The sequence below is a fragment of the Leptinotarsa decemlineata genome, unplaced genomic scaffold (genome assembly GCF_025532065.1).
Source record: "Leptinotarsa decemlineata unplaced genomic scaffold, Ldec_3_MD MMD2_tig00026330_RagTag_RagTag, whole genome shotgun sequence".
Taxonomy (NCBI): domain Eukaryota; kingdom Metazoa; phylum Arthropoda; class Insecta; order Coleoptera; family Chrysomelidae; genus Leptinotarsa; species Leptinotarsa decemlineata.
The window spans coordinates 8,938,655-8,962,554 of record NW_027412690.1 but is presented as its reverse complement, the minus strand read 5'-3'; the positions used below and the strand labels follow the sequence as shown (position 1 = coordinate 8,962,554).

General features: G+C 35.8%; 2 protein-coding genes across 2 annotated transcripts in view; one reads left to right on the top strand and one right to left on the bottom strand.

Annotated features, from left to right (window-relative positions):
• Syp (synaptotagmin binding cytoplasmic RNA interacting protein) overlaps positions 1-23,900 on the bottom strand; it is a 113,375-nt gene that overhangs the window by 89,015 nt on the left and 460 nt on the right. The window lies entirely within an intron of this gene.
• On the top strand, positions 969-23,296 carry LOC111505644 (uncharacterized). Its single transcript, XM_023160487.2, has 8 exons — positions 969-1,642; positions 4,631-5,050; positions 9,218-9,347; positions 9,485-9,650; positions 15,170-15,565; positions 19,797-20,229; positions 21,285-21,402; positions 21,880-23,296. The coding sequence occupies exons 1-8, from the start codon at positions 1,173-1,175 to the stop codon at positions 22,144-22,146; spliced, it is 2,400 nt and encodes a 799-aa protein (XP_023016255.1). The 5' UTR covers positions 969-1,172; the 3' UTR covers positions 22,147-23,296.

Genomic DNA, 23,900 nt, shown 5'->3' with positions numbered 1-23,900 from the left:
ATTTGTCCATGCTGGGCAGTATTTCTGATATTTTTTATGTAGCAAAGAAAACTGATGCAATGGTAAAAAAGATCAATCTCTGGGAAAAAGAAATACAGAAAAACAACCTTTGGAGAAACAATATGACTGGATACGTGACCACTTTGTTGTTGATGCTACGGACACTAACCTGACTATTGTTGAAAAGGAGCAGCTCATTGAAGTTTCGTCTGATCCCACATTGAAATTTGAGTTCTGGTAATACATTGTTGAATTTCTGGATCGGTGTTGGAAAGGAACACAAAGAACTGTCTAGCACTGCTGTTAAATTTCTTGTTGGGTTTTCCACTACTTATTTATGTGAAAGAGGTTTTTCAAGTTTAATATACATCTTAAGAGTAAATATAGAAACAAATTAAATGTTAAAGATGATTCAAGATTATATTTAACCAAGTTGGAACCTAATATTGATGAACTGTGCAAACAGAAACAAGCTCACCCTTCTCACTAATTTCTTTTAAAGTAAGAGCTTTTTGTTTTTTGAGGTTTGTGTGTTTTTAATATAATAAAATGTATGTAATAAAATGTAATAAAATGAATGTAAGCAATATTTCTTTGTCTATATTTAAACATGACAATCAATTGAGTTACACGTGCTAAAACTATACAAAATAAAAGGCTGACAACTCGGATCATTCTCCGACATAAAGATATTTTAGTTACTTTACTAACTGTGAAGGGGTGGGTACCCGGATTTTTTTTTTGTAAAAAGGGGTACGGTGTCTAAAAAAGTTTGAGAACCCCTGCTGTACAAAAACCCAACCGCATTGATACCTGGTCTAACTTGGGTAAGTAAAGAGTAAAGCTGTTTTTCCTTCGAGAGATGCAAAGATTCTCTATCAACTAGTCCGGAGATTTCGGGAAATATAATTTGGCAACGCTGCACAGGCAACCACTTGTTGGTCGCCGAAAACCACACAGGTGTATACCATCAACTCGGACTCCCACCACAGCAGTGTCCAATCAAACTGTGACGTGAGGGGCGATTCATTAAAGAGATGACTACACCGTTCAATGGGCTTGGCCTCCTCGACGCGACATTCTAACCCCATCGACCGTACAAACAAAATAAAAACAATGTGGAAGTGATTCCTCCTAGTGCTCCGACTTGTGTTTCTTCTTAAATCGAAAATATGTACAGCTACGCGTTCTTTGTGTGTTTACTGACGGTGGGCGTGACTGGGCAATACGAATGGCAAGCCAGGGACCCCTTCGACGAAGTGTCTCGTTCGATGAACAGAGTCAACAAGTACAACTGCGAAATCCAACATGTTGGCGATCTGTACCTGCCCGAGAATTCGGTGTCGCATCTGCCCGACATCAAAGACATCAACATCAATCCAGTGTTCCCAAACAGGACTCAATTGTTGCACATGCACAACATGGCACTCAACAGGGCCTTCTTCTGGTCCTACATACTACAGAGTAGGTTCATCAGGCCCGCCATAAACGATACTTACGATCCGGGGATGATGTACTACTTCTTGTCCACTGTGGCTGATGTGTCAACAAACAAACACATCAACGCCAGTGCTATATACTTCTCTCCGAACATGTCGTATTCCAGTTCGTATCGAGGATTCTTCAACAAAACGTTTCCGAGGTAATTTAGTCAATGACTCATTTAACGTTAAACCACATTCGTTTCAGGAAATGAAATTAATTCAATTGGCTGTCAAAGTTTAATGTATTAGCATTATGTCTGGCAAAATTCAAGTTTTTTGGCGCCAACTTAATTAATGTATACTTCACTTCTTATGAGAAAAAATTAGTGTTATAGTTCAAGTAAACGATATAGTGCAACCTACCTACTAACAGTTTCCCTTCAATATATAGTTAGGGAGCTAATTAACTAATTTTGTTATTCAATAATAATTTCAATTTACATAAGTGTCACTATATATATATATATATATATATATATATATATATATATATATATATATATATATATATATATATATTCATTTAGTCCAATCTCCATATAGTCTTTTTCAATTAAAATTACTTTTTTAATCCTTTTCTGACACTCTTCTTCGGTAATATTAGATACTTCTTCTTTAATTAGCTCTATTACCATCGTATCAAATTTTGGAAAATTATTTTTAAGCTTGATGCTTTGTTTCAATTTTCACCAAATCAACTCGAACTTGAAAACATAAGAATAGGGGGGAAGTCTCAGTATGATGTGTCCATACTTTTCAGCAATACTCTCAAGGGCATACACTTTTTCAAATGTTTTTGTCTGCAAAACTTCAAGTAGTTGGTTTTTGGTTTAGTTATCTTCAAAGTACAAATTGTTATCCATTAAAAAATTATGTACTTCATCTTTTCTCGAATTTTTATTCGGTACTTTAATGAGCTGTCGCGAATGATAGGAATCGTTGTCAAGAACTGTTATATTATTCTCATCCAAATTTGGGATCAACGCGTTTTCAAACCATTCCTCAAAAATATTAGCTTCCATGTTCTTATGATAGTCAACATTGCAGTCCTCAAGTTTTTTTCCACATAATTTCAAAGAACTCGGAACCCATCCTTTACTTCCTCCGCAATGCACAATGATTAGTCGCGATCCTTTGTTTGCAGGCATGTTAGGCGTACACATTCTCGAACCATCAGTCCACCCTTTCGTAACTGCGTCGTGAGTGTCATACCAAGATTCGTCCAAATAGAAAATTTGCCGTTGTTTCTCTACATTTAGTTATTTGTTCTTAGTATTTGTTACGCAATTCCACTATTCTTCTGTTTTCCATATCTGCTTAACGTTTTTTTATTATTTTAAATCTAAATCCTAGTTTCTTTATTCAATTCTAAAGAGTTTTGTCATCATCAACATCAACACACGTTATGGCCGGAAGTATTCAATTTCTTCCTTATGATTTCAGTTGTATGAATCTCAATTCATTTATATGATGGAATCGGCCGATACTTGATGAAAATCCATAACTAACGTATTCCAAAAACACTTTATTGTGAGATTTTCACTAAACTGTTTTACAAAAACGCAACACGTGTTTCGCCATACAATGGCTTCATCTGGCGTGTCTTTCAACATTTGTCTTTCAAGCATTTCATTGCTTTTGTAACAGTCGTATATTGCTTTTTTTAATGATTTTATTAGATGAATATCTAAAGGTTTTGGCAATGCCGTATCACATCGCGTCTTGCGTTCATAAGGTTTGTTTTTGACTATTTTACGTACAGTTGAAAAAGGAATTTCGGTCAAATCTAATGTTGCTTGAAATAGTTTGTTTCCCCCGAAACCAAACTTTTGAGATGTAGATTCTTATATATACATTGAAACATACTCTCTGTGTTTCAATATTCAAATGCATCCGAATCTTATTCACTGGTATATCTTTTTCGCATTATTCATCATCGATATTGGAATCACTACGCAGGAAAAACTCTGCGGTGTTATCACACTCGTGATTACTATTAGTAATTGTCCAAGGACGCCACATTTCAAACAGATAACAAAAATTGTATGTAATTATAACTGCACCAACATCGAATTTCAATACTCAAATCGCGATCAGTTCCTGGACTGAACATTAACAACAGGAAGTGTTTAAACATCCTCGCATTCTATTCGTCACCGTAATATGACTTCAAATTTAATTTTATGACTCTTCAGCCAATCATAAAACTCGGTTAGTAAAATCATCCAATACGAATCGCCAATTATTCAGTCCACGAGGACTAGTTGGCAGCGGCTTTATTTCTTTGTATTGGTTTTTTGGTTTTTGAGGGCGCCGACACTTTAATTTTTTGGATTAATTGATGGATGTAGCCGTTACTACGTGGTAGGAAATCATCATGAAGGAAAGAGAATTGAAACTTTCTACGTTTTTTACCACTTTTATTTTTAACTTCAATGTATACGTTTGAAAATGTCCTTATAGGACGAAACTGCAGTAACGTTAGTTACAAACAAAAGTGGTAAAAACATAGAAAGTTTGAATTGATACCAGTTTTGGAATTAGTGTACTTAATCTCCTGAAGAGGTCAGCTTGGTTGCAGTTCTGTTGTTTAAACACAGTGTTCATTTTGAACATTCAATATATTCCAAATGAGTATTATACTTTTATATACCCTAAAAGTTACCCCCCACCCAAAATTTGATTCAAATCCGTCCTTGTCTTAGGTACATTGGCAGTTCTATGTTAACAGCTACTAAGTTTCCTTTGGCGGAAGGTTAATAATATTCTACAAGAGAACCTCAAGTTTCTCACTTCCTTTACTTGTTCTACCATCTAATACAGCAATAACATTCAACTTCCCGGTCACCAAATTAGTTTTACAATCATGAATCAGTTGGGGAATCTATTGGGGAATCTTGGGGAATCTATATTCGAACGTCAAATCACTGCTACTAATAAACGGCAAAGCTCTGGGAATAAGATAATGGCGGAGTGTTTTGACGCGAAGGATCAAAAATTCGTTCAAGAAGATACTCAGCTCAACACCAAATTAGTTATAGGAGATACATTTAAACATTTCTAACCTATGAAACTTAGACAATATATTCATTCAACAGTTTATTAACACTGTTTCTCTCCACCAAAATGTGTCGTTTCTGTTCCAGGTTTGCACCAAGAACATTCAGAGCGGACGACTTCAACGACCCCATCCACCTGGAACGAATATCGACGCTCAACACGTTCACGGTGCAAGATTTGGGCGCCATCAAGCCCGAAACCAGCAGCGATTACACCTCCGACTATTACAGAATCAACGAATGGTACAAGAAATGGCTTCCGGACTTCGTGGTGGGCAGACACGATACCAAAACTACGTACCAAGTGGAAATTCGATACGCCAACAATACGAACGAAACGTTCACTTTCCACGGACCTCCGGGCGCCGATGAAATTCCGGGTCCGGTGAAATGGACCAGGCCGTATTTCGACTGCGGAAGATCCAATAGGTGGTTGGTGGCGGCGGTCGTTCCAATTGCCGACATATATCCGAGACATACAGGATTCAGACACATCGAGTACCCGACGTAAGTATAGTTAGGATCCAATGATGCATCATCACGTCACTATTAAATTTAAGAAATCGATTATCTCGTTTCATTACGAATTAGATTTCTACCGCAGTTCTAGATGAAACATCATGACATGATGAAGTCATACTTTAACGAAATATATCAAATTGTTGATCTAGGAAATACCAAAAGTGAAGAAAGAAAAATATTAAGAGGAGTGCCACAAGGGTCAATATTGGGGCCACTTCTGTTTCTAATCTATATCAACGACCTGCCTCACGTGATGAACTCGTCAGACATAGAAACTATAATGTATGCAGATGATGCAACCTTGGGCAAAAAAATTATATAAAATAGATGATCCTCATATGATCCATACTGACATATTAGAGAAAGCTTGATCATAGTTCACACCAAATGACTTGATTCTCAATGAACAAAAAGCAGAAACTCTAACTTTTGAAACAATTGTCTTAAATCGAGATAACAAAATTCTACCAAATTTTTAGGAGTACAAATAGATTCTAACTTGAAATGGATAGAACATATAAATAGCATGTGTAGTAAACTTAGTACGACAGTTTTTGCTATCAGAAGAATTTAAAAAAAAATAGTAAATCAAAGTGCGGCACTTGCAACATATCATTCACTTTTTCATTCAGTCCTTTGGTATGGTATAATCAATTATTGGAATAATGCATCAAAGGTACATCTTCATAGAATGTTTGTCATTCAAAAATCGGCAGTAAAAAGCATAATTTCTGCCAATTATGATGAAAAGTGTCGACCAATATTTGTAAAACTTAAAATAATGACCCTATATTCAGTTATTGTCTATGAAAATCTGCTTCTTGTTCAACAAAACTTGTTAAATGAGGTTGCTCACAAGGATATACACCAACATGATACAAGAAATAAATCAAACCTTGTTCCTACAGCTGAATTTCGTAACTTGCCATTTAGAAGATTCGAAAACTTATTGAAGAAAATATTAACCAAACATCCTTTATATGAAATTTTGATCAATTTTTCAAAGTTATTCAAGAAGAAAGAGACACTTTTGTGGTCACTTCCCGAACTTTTACTCAACTTTAAATATATATAAGGTGGGGCACCGAAAACGAAACAGATCGAATATCTTCAAAACACGTGTTCTAAAATAATGCAAAAACACGTCGATTTTTAGTCCAAGGGAGACCACCACTACCATAAGGAATTTGGCAATGTCAATTTTAGATATCTAACTTTCGATTTTGGCGCCTTCTTGCGGGAAAAAAACTGTTCCGTATTCCAAATTATGATACTTCATTCCCAAACTGATTTTACATAAATTCGGTGACAATGCATTATGGAGTTTTTCTAGGGGAAAAACAAGATGGCGGCTTCAAAATGGCGGACAAGATTTGCAATTATGGTCCGATTTGATTCAAAATTGATAATTGGTGGTTTTCAGGGTCGGAAATTATGAATTGTTTTTCAATGCAAAAAATCAAGATGGTAGCTTCAAAATGGCGGACGAAATTTGTAATTATGGTTCGATTTAACCCGACACCGAAAACGAATTCTTCAAAACACATGTGTTGTGAACATAATGCAAAAACACGTCAATTTTAAATCCAAGGGGGATAAATCCTGTCGTTAACACAACTCTCATACTTCTCTCCCCACCCCTTGGTCACTCATACAATTTGATTAGGGAAAGTACTAAGGGTGACACAGCATTAAAAAGGTAATTCCATAAGAAATTCAGACATGTGATTGTTCGCTACTTAACTTTTCATTTTGGCGCTCTATTGCAGGAAAAACAACTGTTTCGTTTTTCAATTCACATTTTATTTGAAAGGTAATGTGAACAATTCACGAAAAAAGAACAACAACTGTTAGCTATGTGATTTATAATTTGTAAAATCTCATGGTTTTACATTTTAGTCAATTTTTATAAGATTGGAATTTTATCTTGTTAACTTGTATTTTTTTTGTAAATCTGATTTATCTACAAGCATTTTTTTTTAACTATATTGACGAACCTTATCTTCTCAAACCTATTTTAGAAATTGTATTGACGTGTCTAAAAACTGTGTGTTTCTTGAGATTAATAAAATTATTATTATTATTATCAGACATAAGAACCTGAAGGTCACGACCAACAAATCCGGAAAATAACTTTGAAACGTTTGAAGGTGATTGACAATGTTTCATGATGAATTTCACTAGTTCGGACTTCCATTGTCTACTATATAAAATGATTTGAAATCCCTGAAACAACTAAAAAAGAAGGATTAAGAATGAATCGCTGAAAATAACAATTAAATTAAGCAAAAATAATCTGAAATGAAATGATAGTGAAATAAAATACAAGTAAAAATAGAACGATTAAACAAAAAATAAAAAAAAATATAAAGAAATAAAATTGAAAATAAAAATAAAAAGTTAAGAGATTCCGAGCCACGTTAGTTCACGACGTTTCGATTGTTAGTATCTACAATCGTCTTCGGGTTATTTTCAATTTTATTTCTTTATATTTTTTATTTTTTGTTCAATCGTTCTATTTTTACTTGCATTTTATTTTACTATTATTTCATTTCAGGTTAGGTTAGGTTTCAGGTTATTTTTGCCTAATATAATTGTTATTTTCAGCTATTCATTCTCAATTCTTCTTTCCTAGTTGTTTCAGGGATTTCAAATCATTTTTATATATTAGACAATGGAAGTCCGAACTAGTGAAATTCAACTTTGAAACGGTTAATCTGTCTGAATCAACAGTGTAAGAATGTACCTATTTCAATCATATTATCAAAATCTTTTGATTTGAGGTTTCTCTTACCAATGATGTTAGGAAACCAGTTCTTAACTATAACTTCGCTATTTGAAAACCATAATATTGAGATGATGGTATCATCCACCGCGGTCAGTAACCCTGTAATGCGTGTGAAGAGACAGAAAATAGGGATGGCCTTTATGACCAATCACCATAATTGCAACATAAGGGTGCCTTAATGACATTTGATATGCCATTAGAAATTTGTGTACCTACAGAAGACCTTTCCGACGTTATTTAATAGACGTTATTTAATGCCATTGGAAGGGTGGGTTTATTAATGTTTTTAATTTATATTTCTAGATCATTACTTTGTCTAGACTAGTAAATAGATATTTACAGGGTATCTCAAAACTACGAAACAGCATATAACTTTTATATGAATGTCAGATAGTGTTTTTCAAAGTCGTAGCCGATCATTCGTGATGAAAATGTATATTTCGCTCTAATAAACAAAACTAGTAGTATGTATAGTTTCAAATCGAATTATAATATATCAACTGAGAAATATGAATAGGGAAAATTAAAATTCAGTTACTGCTTTGACAGCAAACTCATAAATGAGTCCATGAAATAGGCAGGTACTTGAAGAACCAACAAATGATTGCAAAACACTCTTCAAGGAGTCCTTAAAATGATATATCGATTCGGAGAAATGGCGAAAATGTATTGAACAAGTCAACAACAAGAAAACGCGTTTTTTATGTTAAAAATTGGCTTTATTCATCAACGTAATCTCCATCAAGAGCTACACAATAATTCCGGCGCAGCTCTAACATTTCAATAGCACTTTTGTAGAACGACTTATCTTTTGTATCAGAATAGGCAATAACCTCTTCATTCGATTGAAATTTTTTACCGGTGAACATTTTTTTGAGGTCTGCGTACAGCCAGTAGTCGCTGGGAGCCAAATCTGGCAAATACGGTGGACGTATATAGAAGAAATTCGAATTTTAATTCACGTAGTTTTGCCACTGTTTTGATTGACTTGTGACACAATGCGTTTTCTTTATGAATTTTTTTTCTATGCCATAAAGGATCGTTTCTTTGCCGATACAATGACGCTATACAGTGCATTTCTTCAATGCCCCCCCCCCATTTTATTTTTTGAACGGGTCAACTTGAAAAATTGAAATTTGGGATAATGAAATTAAAGAAAAGCACTGCATAATGAGCACTTATTACTAATCACTATTAGGAAACACTAATCAATGGAACAATATTATTCTTTACTCTACTTTAAATAGTGCTACTGTGAGTGATATGAATACATTTTTTGAATTAATAACTTCCTTCAGAGCTCCAAGGATGAACCGAATAAAATTTAAAACACTTGTTTCAATTCAAATCCTATTAAATTTCAGATATACGGGTGTGAGCGTGGTCGAAATGGATTTTGAACGAATAGACATAAACCAATGCCCGCCCGGCGAAGGAAATAACGGTCCTAATATGTTCGCAGATACAGCAAGATGCAAAAAGGAAACCACAGAGGTGAGTGAACACGATAATGAGTTTAATATTGCGACGGTATCACATTTCTGGAAAAAAGTTAAACAGTAATTTTCAAGAATCAGAGCTCTCGAATGAAATCTCAGATTACAACGGTGCAAATTACGTTTGTTTTATAGTGCGAACCACTTCACGGCTGGGGTTTTCGAAGAGGAGCTTACCAATGTAGGTGCAGGCCTGGATATAGGTTACCCATGCAAACCAGGAGACCATTTTTGGGGGAAATTGTTGAGCGAGCGACAGCGGAACAATATTACAACGGATTTGATTGCCAGAAGATTGGATGTGAGTTACATGTTGTGAGATGATTAATAACAGCGTAACCATTCCGTCAGTATAGAGGGGAAAAAACCCTTCAACATTTACTGACCCGTGGGGACTCGCCAGTAAAAATAAGATCCTTTCTCCTTGAAAGTATCAAATTCAGTAGGTTATACTGGGCTCCAAGTATTTTTCTAAATCGGCAGATTTTATAGATGGGGGTTAGAGAAGACAAAATTGAAAGACATGCAGATACTATCAGTTTAAATCGTGATGCAAACTGTCAAATGTAGCTGAAAAAATAGGGTAGCCCAAGCGGGGATTTCGCGATTTACTAAAGCGCGGCAGATTAATATACAGGGGGATACCTTGTACCCGGTTAAGTACCTCCACCAAATATTAGCCCCATATATAAGGCCGCCTGTGAGGTATAAAGGATCAGATAAGTAAAAAAAAAATGATCATCAGAAATTCTCGAGCGCGTCAGATTAAGGTAGGGTGAGTTAATTACATGCTGAAAAGTGTATATTCCAATAATCTGACAATTTGAGGGTGACGTAAAGAAAGGGGAGGGCAGCAAAGTTGTAAATAAATAATGTCATTTCGACATTCTCGAGCGTAGCTAATTTTTTTTATTTTGAAGGAAATAATTCAAGGATAACGAAAAATATATAATCTGACGATTTCCGCAAGCCGAAATAACAAAAATTCGTCGATAAAGTTTAATGTGTGCAGCTGTGTGATACTTATATTTCCCTCTCCGAGTTTCTATTCCTCTATTCTCTATTCACTTTTTCTCTATTACTCTCTCATTCGTCCCCACTCTGAATTATGTTGCCATGACGCCATCACAGCTGATCACAGCTGCTCAGCTACCAATGGTAGCTTAGCTATCATTGGTAGCTAAGCAAAAGTACAATCTATTCTCGAATTCCTGTCGGACTTTTGTAAATGTTTCGTTATTAATTTGTCTGCATGTGTCAGTAATCCAGATCCTGAATGTCCTGCGAGGGAGTTTTGTATACCATTGTCTTCAAATAACTCCAGAGAAAGAAATCGAATGGCGTTAAATCCGGAGATCTCGCCGGCCATTCCAGAGCGCCTCTTCTGCCAATCCATTTGTCAGGATACCCTTGATCGAGCCACTGTCGGACATGCAATGCGTAGTGTGGCGGTGCATCGTCCTGTTGAAAATGTAAATTTTGTTCATCCAAGAGCGGGTTGCCTTCTTCAACAACTTGGCGTTCTAAGGACTGTGTTATGAGTGGATCGATTACATTTTCCAATAAGTTTAAATACAATTGACCAGTTGAATTTTCTTCAATAAAAATAGAGCCAATTATTTCGTTTCCCAGGATTCCAGCCCAGGCGTTTATTTTTTGTAGATATTGCGTATGATCCTCTCGAAACAAGTGTGGATTTTCATTATCCCAGTATCTACAGTTATGCCTATTTACAAAGCCATTAAGAAAAAAAGTTAATTCATCACTGAAGCAAATATTCTTTATTAAATTCGGGTCATTTTGAATTCTCGCAGTAATTATTTCACAAAATTCAATTCTCCTATCATAGTCATCCTCACTGAGTTGCTGAAGAATACTCATTTTGTAAGCAAAGAACTTGTTTAGTTTTAAAACTTTGTGTATAGAACCAACTGAAATATTTACTAACTTAGCGACTTTCGAAATTGAAGTAGTAGACTCAACGGCGAATTGGCCTAAAATTTCAATCTGTGCGGCTTCCGTAAGAACTCTCGGCTGCTTTACTGCTTTGTTGCACACAAAACCGGTCTCTTCAAATTTTTGAACAAGGTCTAGAACACATCGGTGACTCACATTTTGGCCTGCATGCCTTTCATTAAAAACCCGGGCTGTCCTACGAGCACACCTATCTTCAGCACCATAACTTGTAAAGTGTACACCATTACGATTTGTATTACTGTCAGTGCAAATGACACCACTTGACACAGTTTTAAATCAGGAATAACTGATTCTGATAAATGTTTCCACCATTTAATTGTAACTGACGCCAAGAAGCAACTGTGTGCCCTTATCTCACTTTCAGCTAAAGCAAAAAACTCTGTGTAAAAAAAAGAGACATAAACATACCGTTATTGAGTCAGTGGTAGCGGTTCCATAAATTTTTGCATTTTGTTATAATTCATTTTCTTTTTGCCCTATTTTACAAAAACGGATCAACCAATTTCAGTTTTCTTAACGGCGTTGAGTGAGGATTTTTAAGATCTTTAAAATGATGTGTTACAAGATAGGGGTGCCATTTAAAATTATTAAGTGGGGGTAGCTAGGGGTAAGAGGGTTAAACCTAAAATACCACTGGCACTAGTTTTAAACTTCCCCTTGATATCTAAATTGACGTGTTTATTGCCTACGGCAATAAACCCCACTAGGGGTGGGAAGTTTTGAAATGAAGGCACTGTATAATTTTATTTGTCATATTTCTATTTTTCTTGTGAAACATTATAATCAAACTGTCAATATAAGTGCCAGATGAACAAATATTGTTGAAACCATCTATCCTTGTTATAAGTGTCAAACCAATTGAATAATGAGTCTATCAACTACCACTACCGCCAGAAAAAAAATGAAAATCTCCAGCTCATTGTTAATAACATATCTTTAAGACATGATGGTACTAGTGTTAAGTTTTTTAGGTATTTATCAGGATGAATTCTTGAATTGGAATAGTCATTGCCAACATCTGATATCTAAACTAAATTCCCTGAAGTTTCTTTTTATTAATTTAATATCGGTATCGACTACAGCTCATTTATTTAGTATTTACTATGCTCATGTAGACTCTAGAATTAGGTGCGGTGTTTGTTTCTGGGGAGGATCAACTTCAACACAAAATGTATTCGTTGAACAAAAGCGCATTGTACGATAGCAAATATGTCTCAAAGAGATTCCTGTAAACAGTATTTTAAAAAATATAATATGTTAACTCTTGCATCAGTCTATCCAAATTTTACATTAAATGAGATTATTCACCACCGCAATACAAGATTTAAAAACCAGTTCCATGTTAAAAGTAACTTATAAGTTAAAAGTAACTTATTCTGGGCCAGAATACATTGGTCCAAAAATTTATAATAATATTCCTGAATATGTGAAGGCTTCAAACCAACTGTATAATTTTTAAAAAAACATTGAAAGCATATCTGTTACAAAATTAATATTAAACACTACCAGAATGTTTTAATAATTATTAGGTTGGTTCGTTTTTACTAACGCTGCATTTAATTTTTATAATCAACTGTTAGTATCTCTATTTTATTGTGTTGACAGTTTCCTATACAATGGAAATAAACTATTATTATTTTGCCATCAAAGATATATAAAATAACAATTACAATTATTCAATCTAATTCAGCAAATAGATCGGTTTGTTGCTCATAAAAGGTATAACCTCGTGCATGAGCAAGTAACTAATCAATCAATGAACTTTGTAAAGTTGGAGACATAAAATATAAATTATAAACATAAAAATTTGTAAAGATATAAAATTTAAAATAGTAATACCAAGAGACGCATAAATATGAATTTTTAAATGTATAAATGTAGAATGTTAATATCTAAGGATGTGAAAATATAAAATTATTAATTTCAAAATGTAAAATATATTTATGAAGGTAAACATATGAAATTGAAGAAATATGAATGTGGAATTATATTTTGACCTAATAAGTACATAATATAAAAAGAATGACTAAATATCTGTAAAGTATGCTTTCATACTTTACAGACTAATGACTTCATGACTAATTGAACTAATTTTGAAAATAGAATAGTTTCTATAATTACATCTAATGGGTTTCGAGCTCTCCTTTTCATTTTATATCGGAATCTTTATTTGACAGAATTATCGACATTATTGCTTGATCTATTCGCGGGCAGATGACGCTGTACGTAACCTAGTAACGTACGTAATAAATCTTGTTGTGAGCAGAACGCATTTCTCTAATAGAGCGAAGATATCTCCGTCGCCATGAGACTTTATCTTTTCTTTCTATTAAGACAGATTTACGGGATCGTTTGGCATATATAAGTTTTTAATCTTCTTTTATTATTTTCCTTAACTTCTCTTTGCTCATTTTTGGAATGAGATCATTATCCGTTACCTTTGTCCTAATGGATTCGATGGTTGGCGCTTTATACTCAAAAAAGAAAGAATGGATGGCATAGCGTACACAATTTTTCTGGTAGTCGTCCAATTCAATTTTTGTTCTACCACGACAATGTACTTTTGGATCTTGCAAAATCCCAGTCACCTTTTTTTCACGTACAATGCGTTCAATTGTCGAAATCACGGATATTCCCGTTAAAAATGAACACTGGGCTACATCTTCCACTGTACGGAGTGTATTTTTTGAATTTTCGCACACTCTACAGACAATGTTTTTCTTCTAACGACATAAACTTCCGCTTTTTTTTGTACATTACTTGGACCTGCTACGGCATCCATCTTAATACTATAAAAATAATAAAATTCAATCATATTATTCAGCTATTTGTCAGTTGTTTACTTACCTCAAAAACTATTTTAAAGTTGATGTATTTTGAAAAACACTTTATTGTAAGATTTTCACTAGAACAGATTAACAAATCCGCAACACGTGTTTCGCTGTACAGTAGCTTTTTCAAGCGTGTTCACTAACAAACTGAATTCTACATATATTGTGATGTATATATACTTTTTGAAATATTACTATCTACCTAGAAACTAATAATATTCTAGGACCTAATTAATGACAGTTATACCTGAGTTTAACGAACATTTATACCTGAGTTTAATGACTAGGTCAACTAATTATCTCACAATAAAGTGTGAATGTGATGAAAATCTATGATAATGTATTTTGAAAAACAAGTATCGGCCAACTCTATCTTATATTTTAAAGTGAATTAATATAACAGTTTATTCAATAAATATAATGAAATATATTTAATAAATACAAAACAAAGTCACCTTCACAAGAAACACACTACGCCTATGCAGATAAGGACGCTTGATAATGAAGAAACCGAATGATTAGTTATGGCATTTTAAGGACGCAAATATAATAGACCTGCGAAGTGTTGATCAGTTTACCGATGTTTCAAAGTATTTAACGAACTGGTTCACCTATTCGCTCGTACATACAATCGATATGCAGAAGCTATCTTGTTACGGGTGGCAAATTTTATGGAATCATCTTACTTTTCAATTATTCACAATGGCGATGCATAGACAATAAAAATGACCCCGGTAAGAATTGAGTTCTAACATTTAACATTGTTGCCGTTAGCTCTCAGTTCAATTTGTAATATGAGTTACCTTCAATTGAAAATTGTTATACTATAGTAATAAATCAAGTAGACTTTAAACCCCACTGAAACAATTATTTCACTGGTGTAGATACTTCTCTTTCCCTAGTCCCTTATAATCGCTCACGGATCCGACATTAAACTGATTTTTGCGCACACTTATATTTGATTCAAAAACATTTTCTAGGGGAGTGTTGCTAATGTCATTTCATTTCACAGGGATCCAAAAACTTCCGATCCAATGGGAGAAAGCCGTCCCGTACATCCGGGAGCTCTATCTCGACAAATACAGCGAATACCGTAACCAAACTTTTGGACCTGCTTCGTTGAGTCAACCCAAGCTCAACGTCCATCGCGTCCTCGACTTCATATTGGGAATGAACAAGGTGAACTGCAAAAACTACAAGCCAGAGGACTTGCAGCTTCACGGAGGCGTCATGTACGGCGCCGAAGAATATTTCCAAAACGAAGCCAAGATGGCTCTGCGACTGGCCAACTTCATCAGCGCCTTTTTGCAAGTTAACGATCCCAAAGAGGTTTATTCCGGAAAGAGGGTAACCGATAAAGAACTGACGGAAGATCAGATGTTCGGTGAAACACTTGCTTTAGTTCTAGGTGAGTATCGACGCCACTACAAAGACGGAAAAATGTTGGCTTTCTGCTTCTTCAGCATTATACAAAAAAAAATGAGAAACTTCTGAAGAATGGAGAAAAGCTTCAATGAAAGTAATTCACGAAAGTGTGTAGATCACATACTTATTCCTATAAACAGTCACTTAAACAACAAAAAACGTCAACTAGTTTTTTGCTTTCAAAATATGTTTCATTATAGTTCTTATTCGCAGCCCTTTTTCCATATAACCTATAAATTCGAACAACGTCGTTCACACTACCAACTCCACCGTCGCTCGCACAAGTGGTCCGTCCCTCGACTCGTCGAGGGACATAAATATCGGACCAGAACCTGTGGTCCCACAGTCGACGCTTGGTAGTAGGTAAATTCGGACCCTTGCTGAGACCAGCGACGACAGATTGAGACCCCGGCGTCGAGTCATAAAACCCTTACAGAGTGTCACAACCTGAAGAAAAGGCAGATTGAGACCTCAGTGTAGTCATAGCTTCTTGCAAATGGCTTCAAAGTCGAAGCCGAAACGTCAATCAATTAAAAACACCAGACGTAGTGGTAAAAATCAGGACTGCTAAATTTTGAAGTCGTTTGCTACCCATTGTAGATAGTGAGACATCTTTTAGGTTTCATGACCTTTATGCTGAACAATTAGTAACTGGTATGGTCAACAATAGAGTCATTGTAATATCTGTGTGAGAGTACACATCCTGGAAATTGTTTTCGCGCAAGAACTCGGACACTGATGTAAAGGATGTTTTTACCGTTATTTGTCTTTGAATCGGTTCAAAAATGAAAACAGCGAATAAACTAAACACAATATCAATTTCCGAATGTGTCACCGTCGAATCCTTCGATACTACAGCACTGAACGCGTTGGATGAGAATCTCATCCTAAGGGCGGTTATACTGGTTATATTATTCTACTGTGGCCAAACCGTGTGTTTAGCTCATTTATTTTCATCTTCTTGCAATATAAAGAAAATTATTGACCTTATGATTGTTAGGTTAAATCGGAGTACAGAAAACTCATTGTTTTTTTCTACACTTATTCATCAACAACACAAACACAACAGTCAACCTTGCGAATGATGTTTTGACAGCAATGCCTACAGCACATGACAAAAGCACTTTCTAGCAGCCGCTCCCTCTCAGGATCTGAAATAAGTTCTTCGCCTGCAACACTGCCGCGTTAAGAATTATTTTCACGTGACTTCTCATCAAGGTATCTTATTCAAATGAATGCTTTTTGTAACACGTTGTAAGCACCTAAGAAAACAACAGTGTAACGCATTGGCAGAAAAACCATGGAAGGATCATAGTAAAAATCAACCAGTAAGTCCACTCCCGCTACTTTCATTCATAAATTCAAAAAGTTCTCGGTGACCTTGAAACGAAGTGCGGAGCCAATTTCGTCCTTTTGCCATAGGCGTGCGCTCATATAAAAACGAATTTAGGGTTATTACAGAATATTTTGTGGTAAATTACTTATAACCAACTACAAAAACTAAAAACAATAATAACAGCGAATAAACTAAATACGATATCAATTTCCGACCGTTTATTATAACTAATCCGATGCCCGTGGTACCGTTGAATCCTCCGATACTACAGCACTGAACGCGTTGGATGAGAATCTCACCCTAAGAGCGGTTGAAGGTTCCCGGCAACTCGTGTGGATCACGTGGTAAGAGAGCCTACTGGTTGTATTATTCTGCTGTGAGAGGATGATAAATGTGATTTGCCATCCCCTCAAATCTGCCGCCCGAATTGCAAAAAGTTTTGAACTTCAAATAATTTTTAGGTTTCAAATCTAAAAAAACACTGTCAAGTTTGAAATTGATCTACCTCAAAGAATTGAACTGTGGACATCTAGCTTGCTTCAGGACACTGACATTAAATAGTTTTGAAGACAAATGTATATGAGATCGAATGTATACAGTGCACCGGAGATCAACGAAGCCATGAAACAGGAGTTCCACGGTTGAAAACGATGAGCAAGCTCCGATGCTTGCATACGCGTATCTATCATATATCCCCTAGGCCTAGGGTCACAGACAGAATGGAAAAACTCTTGGGGAAACGGTTTTTAAAACCTCCAAGAAGATACATTATAGTCTCAGGCCGGCTAAATACAAAAGAGATCCACTATCAGCAGCATCAGTGGTATATGGCATACCCTGCACTTGTGGGAAGGACAAGTCAGCTGTGACGGAACGTACTCAGTGAAGGAAACCACAGGATTTTGTTTGAAAACACGAACCTCATTGCCCCCAACCGAGGATACCATAACCGACCGGTACGGGAGGCAACAGAGATTATGGATAATTTCAACAGAAAAAAAGCTGTTAACTTCAACCGAATATGGTTGAACTAAGAAGTTCAAGAATAGCAAACAGCATGACAGCAGGTAGAAAAAGGTTGACGAATGTTGTTGACGATTTACCTAATCCAGGTACAGGTAATATCACTCCAGACTACCTGAGTCAACATAAATACGCTTCACGCAGCCGTAATATCTAGTCATCGGCCCGTGGGTTGGGCTACCTATCGGGCGCATCCCCAGGTGGGGACGTCCTCAGGGGAACGGCCAGGGGACTGAAGGCACTGGCCGGGAAGCCAATGTGGCCTTACGGACGGAGTCGCCGGACTCCTGGTCAGTGGCAGAAATAAGTAGCGTGAGGGAACTAAAACTCCCCAAAAGCCTTTGCATAACATGCCACCGTGGACCAGCCTACCCAAGCTAATATGTAAGGAATCGTGCCGACCGCTGAATGGCCGCAGGGTGATATGCGGTTACGAACGATCCCCATGGGGTACTGGGCGAAACCTCATTGTAATTAGCCTACCTCTGGTAATGCGGAGCTCTGTCAGAAGTGACCAACCCTTCCCTTGCTACTTACTCGTGGGAACAAACATGAATGAAACAAACACAAAAACAGAAACAAAAAACAATCCCGAGGCTGGACAGAAGTGCTCACCTCAATCTAAGGCGGTGGCTGGGGATAAACAGAAATGTCCACCCCAATCTACCGCTTGGAATGAGGCTGAACATAGCAGATCACCTCGTGATGTAATACAAAGGCCAAGACCAAAAGGAGAGCGAAGGAGACAGGAGTGGCAGCAACTATAAGTGTACATCCTCGTCCTCCCCCGCTCCACCTCCAACAGCAAGGGCACTTCCTGCGGCGGGCGCCAAGAGCTCCGCCTTGAATAAAGGCAAGGAACCGGCCGCCCCTGCAGGAAAGCTCTCTCACTTGTACACCTCCACGGAGGGAACCCCAGGAAGGTTGAAGAAGCCGCGCAACGACAGTAATGTCGCTGCACCATTCAAAACCTTCGTGATGACCACCGTGAGACATCTCAAGGTTGCCAGAGAGTGTGTGTTCGGCGAGTCTTAGCCTACACCTGCCAATATAAATGAGATGTCTTCAGTGATCTATCCACCTTCCTGGAGAGGACAGGATGGACGATGACCTAGGAGGACAACTCCTCGGGAGGATGTACAATGGGTGACATGTCGCCTAAGTGCTGTGGGCTCACACTCGCTCTCCCTACTCTACAGATACAGATCTAGTCATCGGAGATTAACTCAGGATGTATAAACCTCGGTGGCCACCCGCGCCACCGAAACGTCAGGAAGAAATTTCTAAAATCAACGGTCTTCAAATCCGAAAAAATAGTGAGACTGACAACCTCGGCCGCGAAAGCTTTGACCATTTTATCATAAGTACAATGTCTTCAGTAGAACAAGCAACAATATCGTCTTCAATACGGTCATGTTTGTGAATAGGGCGTGATTAAAAAAACAGCCACTTTTTTCTATAAAACTCTGTACCTCGGAAGGAAAATCTTAGTGTGATGATACATTTCCATGTTAATTTGCAGCTAATCTAATCTACTATATAAAAATGGATGTTTGTTGGTTGGTAAGTGATAAACTTCTATATCGCTCAACCGATCGTGATGAAACTTGACATCTGTTAGTAATTTTCATAGAAGTTTTTAGGTTATCAATTTTTCTGTAACTCGCCACTAGATGGCTCTGTAGTTGATTCGTTCGTTGATTCTGTCAAAACATTGGAACAGCAGCGATACAGCAACATAGTACTAGTCTATTATAAGTAAAAAAAAGCAACAAATTGAATATCTTACTCTTTCTGGCATTCGCCAATATCGAATACATTTTTATTCTACTCACATAAAATGCGTCTTCTTCAGGCAACAGCCGAATTTGGTCCGCCGGCACCTATTGGGAGCGCAACAAGTTCACGAACCGCACCCTGTTTGCCCCGTTCGCTTACAAAAAAATTCTCAACACCAGAAAATACAACGTCGAAGATTTGGCGCGATTGAACAAACCAGAAGACGTCTACCTCAACAAGCCCTGGTTCAAATTCCTACGACACCGCTGGGCCTCCAATTTCGACAATCTCGAGAAATTCTGGATGAAAATCAGGATCAGATTCAACGAGACTGGCGAAACGACCATGAAGTTCGAACATTTTCCAAACTACTATATGGGAGCGAGATTGGAACACGGTTATTGGACGGCCCCTTACTATGATTGTCACGGAAAAGTGCCGATGTGGAAAATAAGATATGTGGCGCCCTTCTTCGGTTGGGACAGTCTCAAAGCGAAACTAGAGTTCAAGTAAGATAACGTATTTCATAAGGACAATTTCCTGCTGTATATTTTTGATATCCCTTTTTAGACTAACAATGTTAGGTTAGTTCAGAGGTGAGTGGATCTATTCGAACTCTAAAACTGCTGCTGAACTCTAAAAACCTGATTCGGTCCCCAGCGGAGCAGGTATAAAGTATGTAATCTGCTGTTTCATCATTTTCCAAACAGAGGCGACACACACTGTCCTCCAACAGTCCAAGTCTCTGCATATGATGATTCAAATGATAGTGACCTGTAAGAAGGCATGTTAGACATCGTAGTTCATCCCTACTGTAGTCCAACAACTGTTTGGTTTCAAGCTTCAAAGAGATGCTGTGAATAAAGCAGGTGCAGTGATGCATCTCATCCAATTTCACAAAAAACCCTCTCTGTTCAGATTTCATGAAGAGATATTCGAACAGGTCCATCACTCAGAGTATAGAATTGAAGACAGACCTTTGCCCTTTGCAATATTCAAGGTGTCATCTAAAGACGAAAAAATCATGATATTCTCAAAACAATCTGAACAAGTAATCTCTGATTGGCCAGTCTTTTAGTCTAGGAGACCTCTGAAATCCTCATATTCAACTAGTTTTGTATATGTATATGACAAATATTTTGAAATTGCAATCATTTGTAATGAAAGAATGTTTTTTTTTAATTTTTGTTTCTCAATAAATCTTTTTTTCGTCCTTCATGTTTTCATATTCATTGAAGGGAAAATACAATTTTTATTATTCACTTTCTGAAGAGAAATTCCAATTGAACTGGAATTGAGTCCACGTCCACATATTAAGAAAAAAGATCAAATTTAATTGCATTTCGTTAAATAAGTTACTTTAAAGATATGAAAGATTTATATAATGGATTTTGAACAAATACTAAAGTGCTTTCAATGCCATGTCGTCCTAGAAGCACATTTTTAATTCTCATTTTTCATGAAACTTTTTTTGATACCAGCCACAGGAATTGAGAGTTAAGAAATATTAATTTTCATCCCAGAATTGACATACCTTTTGAACATTAATCAAAATGTTTTACAGAGGAGCTGTAGGAGTCACAATGGATTTACTGAAGTTAGACATCAATCAATGTCCTGATGAATACTATGTAGCAAACGCTTTCAAAGATACTCACAAATGCGACCAAAAAACATCATATGTAAGTATAACAGAACTTAGCTGCTAAACATTTTTCAAGAACTCCCAACTTCTGACAATCGCTGATATCCTTTAGACTTATTTATACTATTAACTCAGTATATATTATTACCATAATAAGTGAGAAATATTGATTGCAGACAAGTTTACTCCTGACTCAATAAGTATAGCGACCTTAAGAATGACTTGTCAGTCTAAAATTTCAAAAATATCACTCTGATATCAAAAAAATCGAGATAGTATGTAGTTGTAACTACTATGCCAATAAATATTCTTGTTTTCTTTTAAATAAATATTAATTACATCACTTCAATACCACACTAATTAAGTAACACATCATCCATGTCGTAATATAATTCATTAGGTCCTGGATAAACAATTATATTTCATTTCCTGATTTGTAATGGTTAGTTTGGTCTAATCAAGTACCCCTTATCATGAGTACCAACATAAATTTCTGGAAACACTTCTTTTCCAGTGTGTTCCAATCTTGGGAAGAGGTTTCGAAACTGGTGGTTATAAATGCGAATGCAAACAAGGCTTTGAATACCCCCTCGAAGACCCCATAACATATTACGATGGTCAATTAGTGGAAGCGGAATTCAGTAACTTGGTGGACAATAACGAGACACGTTTCAACATGTTCAAGTGTCGCCTAGCTGGAGCCAGTGGCATTCAGGCTAGTACAGCAAACATTATTATTTTATTAATAGCGTGTTTTGGAATGTACAATAATTTTAGGTAATACACACATGAACACGATGTTGGCAGAAAAATCATTATTATTTGATATCAGTATATTATTGTTCCAGATCTGAAATATGAAAGGCCTTATAAATTTAGTGCCTTCATAGAAAAAAACATGACCGAATGTATGACAAATTGTATCATAAACCGTCCAGATGTGTACTTCAATTTCTGTATATTTTTTGTTTTTACTAGATATAGTTTTTATAATAGTTTTAGGTATTTTTTTAAAAGAAAGGCATACACCATAATTATACGACAAGAGTCAATTAAATAATAGATATTATTAAATAGGTACTGTTTATTTTTTTTTTTTTTCAGTTTCATTATAACCAATCTTCATTTCAACTCATTTCAACAATTTCTCCTGTTTTTTTTCAAAAGCCCAGAATCTTTGATATTACTGTATTTATACCAGCATTTGTTTCTGTACTCAAATTATTATTTTTTTTACATATAAAATAACCAGAGAGATGAAATGAAGAAGGAAATGTAATTTTATTAAACTTTTCAAACATAGCTTGGTTGCTTTGTACAATGTATGTATTTTTCTATCTAGTTAGTGAAATGAAAAGTCCATATAATCCCTCTGCTGATGATCTCGAACTAAAGTAAACAGTTTGTTTTCAGCGGGTTGATATATGATCAAGACTAAACATTGCGCAGTTTTGAACATAATCTGACATTGGAATTGACCTCACTATGACTGAAAATCATGTAAATATCAGATAGTTTCGTTAAAAATGTCTTTTAAGGATTGAACTTTTTTTAACTGATTTATAAATAGGTATTTTTCAAGTTATTGATACTTCCAAATATATTTAAGAATACTAACATTTCTTATGTTAGTTGAAACTGATGCAGGAAAATTTTTCACAGGGAAAATTATCACAATTTTCTGGTGACATTTATTAAGTGGAGTTTTTTACATAGAATCATTTGAATTTCATTTTTGAAATAAAATTTTAACCAAATAATCAGAAAAGTACAAATTGGTGCACATAAATAAAATACTTGGTATATAGCTTTACAATAGTTACTTATAGAAGTTAACTTGTTTCCGTCCACCTCGGTATGGAGTCTCATTGTATAAGTTTATGTTTTTATATGTTGAATATTTGCAATATTAAATATATACAAATAATAAAGGTGTTATCATTTGAGGGGTGAATTATCTAAAGATGGGATTGAGAGAATTTAAAACTGATCAGCAAGATGAAAAATAGAAAACTTTATTACACCCTATGCTAGGTACACTTCAAATATAATGTGGCTGAACAATTGATATACTTTTTTTGGATAACGAACAGAGTAAGAAGTAAAGACTGTTAAATAAAGGATAAAAGTAGAAAAAATTTCAGAAACATTGGTCTGCCCATTCAACAGTAATGTAGATATAATAGGTTTATCAATGTCGATGTTTAAAGTGTTTAAAGAAGCAAATTTCCCATTTTGTTCTCTGTCAGTAGTGAAAACAGATTGAACTGACATGAATTATCAATGTCAGTTGAAAGTGAGGCGAAAAATAATTTAAATTTCTTGTTGGGGTTTTCATGGATAAAATCATATGAATAAGATCAAAAAATTCACTATCAACATTCATATTTTAGTCCACTGTTCAAAAATCAGAACATGAAGATTCAACAGACAAAACCTACGAGGACAGAAATGTCCGAGATATATGATTTTTATAAAATAAATATTTGAGTTCTGAAGTTTCCATTTGAATGACCGATGATTAGCATTTGGACA

Excerpts from the sequence above, each read along its gene's own strand:
- LOC111505644 (XM_023160487.2), top strand. The coding sequence starts at position 1,173 with ATGTACAGCTACGCGTTCTTTGTGTGTTTACTGACGGTGGGCGTGACT. Across the intron at positions 1,643-4,630 it reads TTCAACAAAACGTTTCCGAG|GTTTGCACCAAGAACATTCA; the intron begins GTAATTTAGTCA and ends TTTCTGTTCCAG. Across the intron at positions 21,403-21,879 it reads GCGACCAAAAAACATCATAT|TGTGTTCCAATCTTGGGAAG; the intron begins GTAAGTATAACA and ends CTTCTTTTCCAG.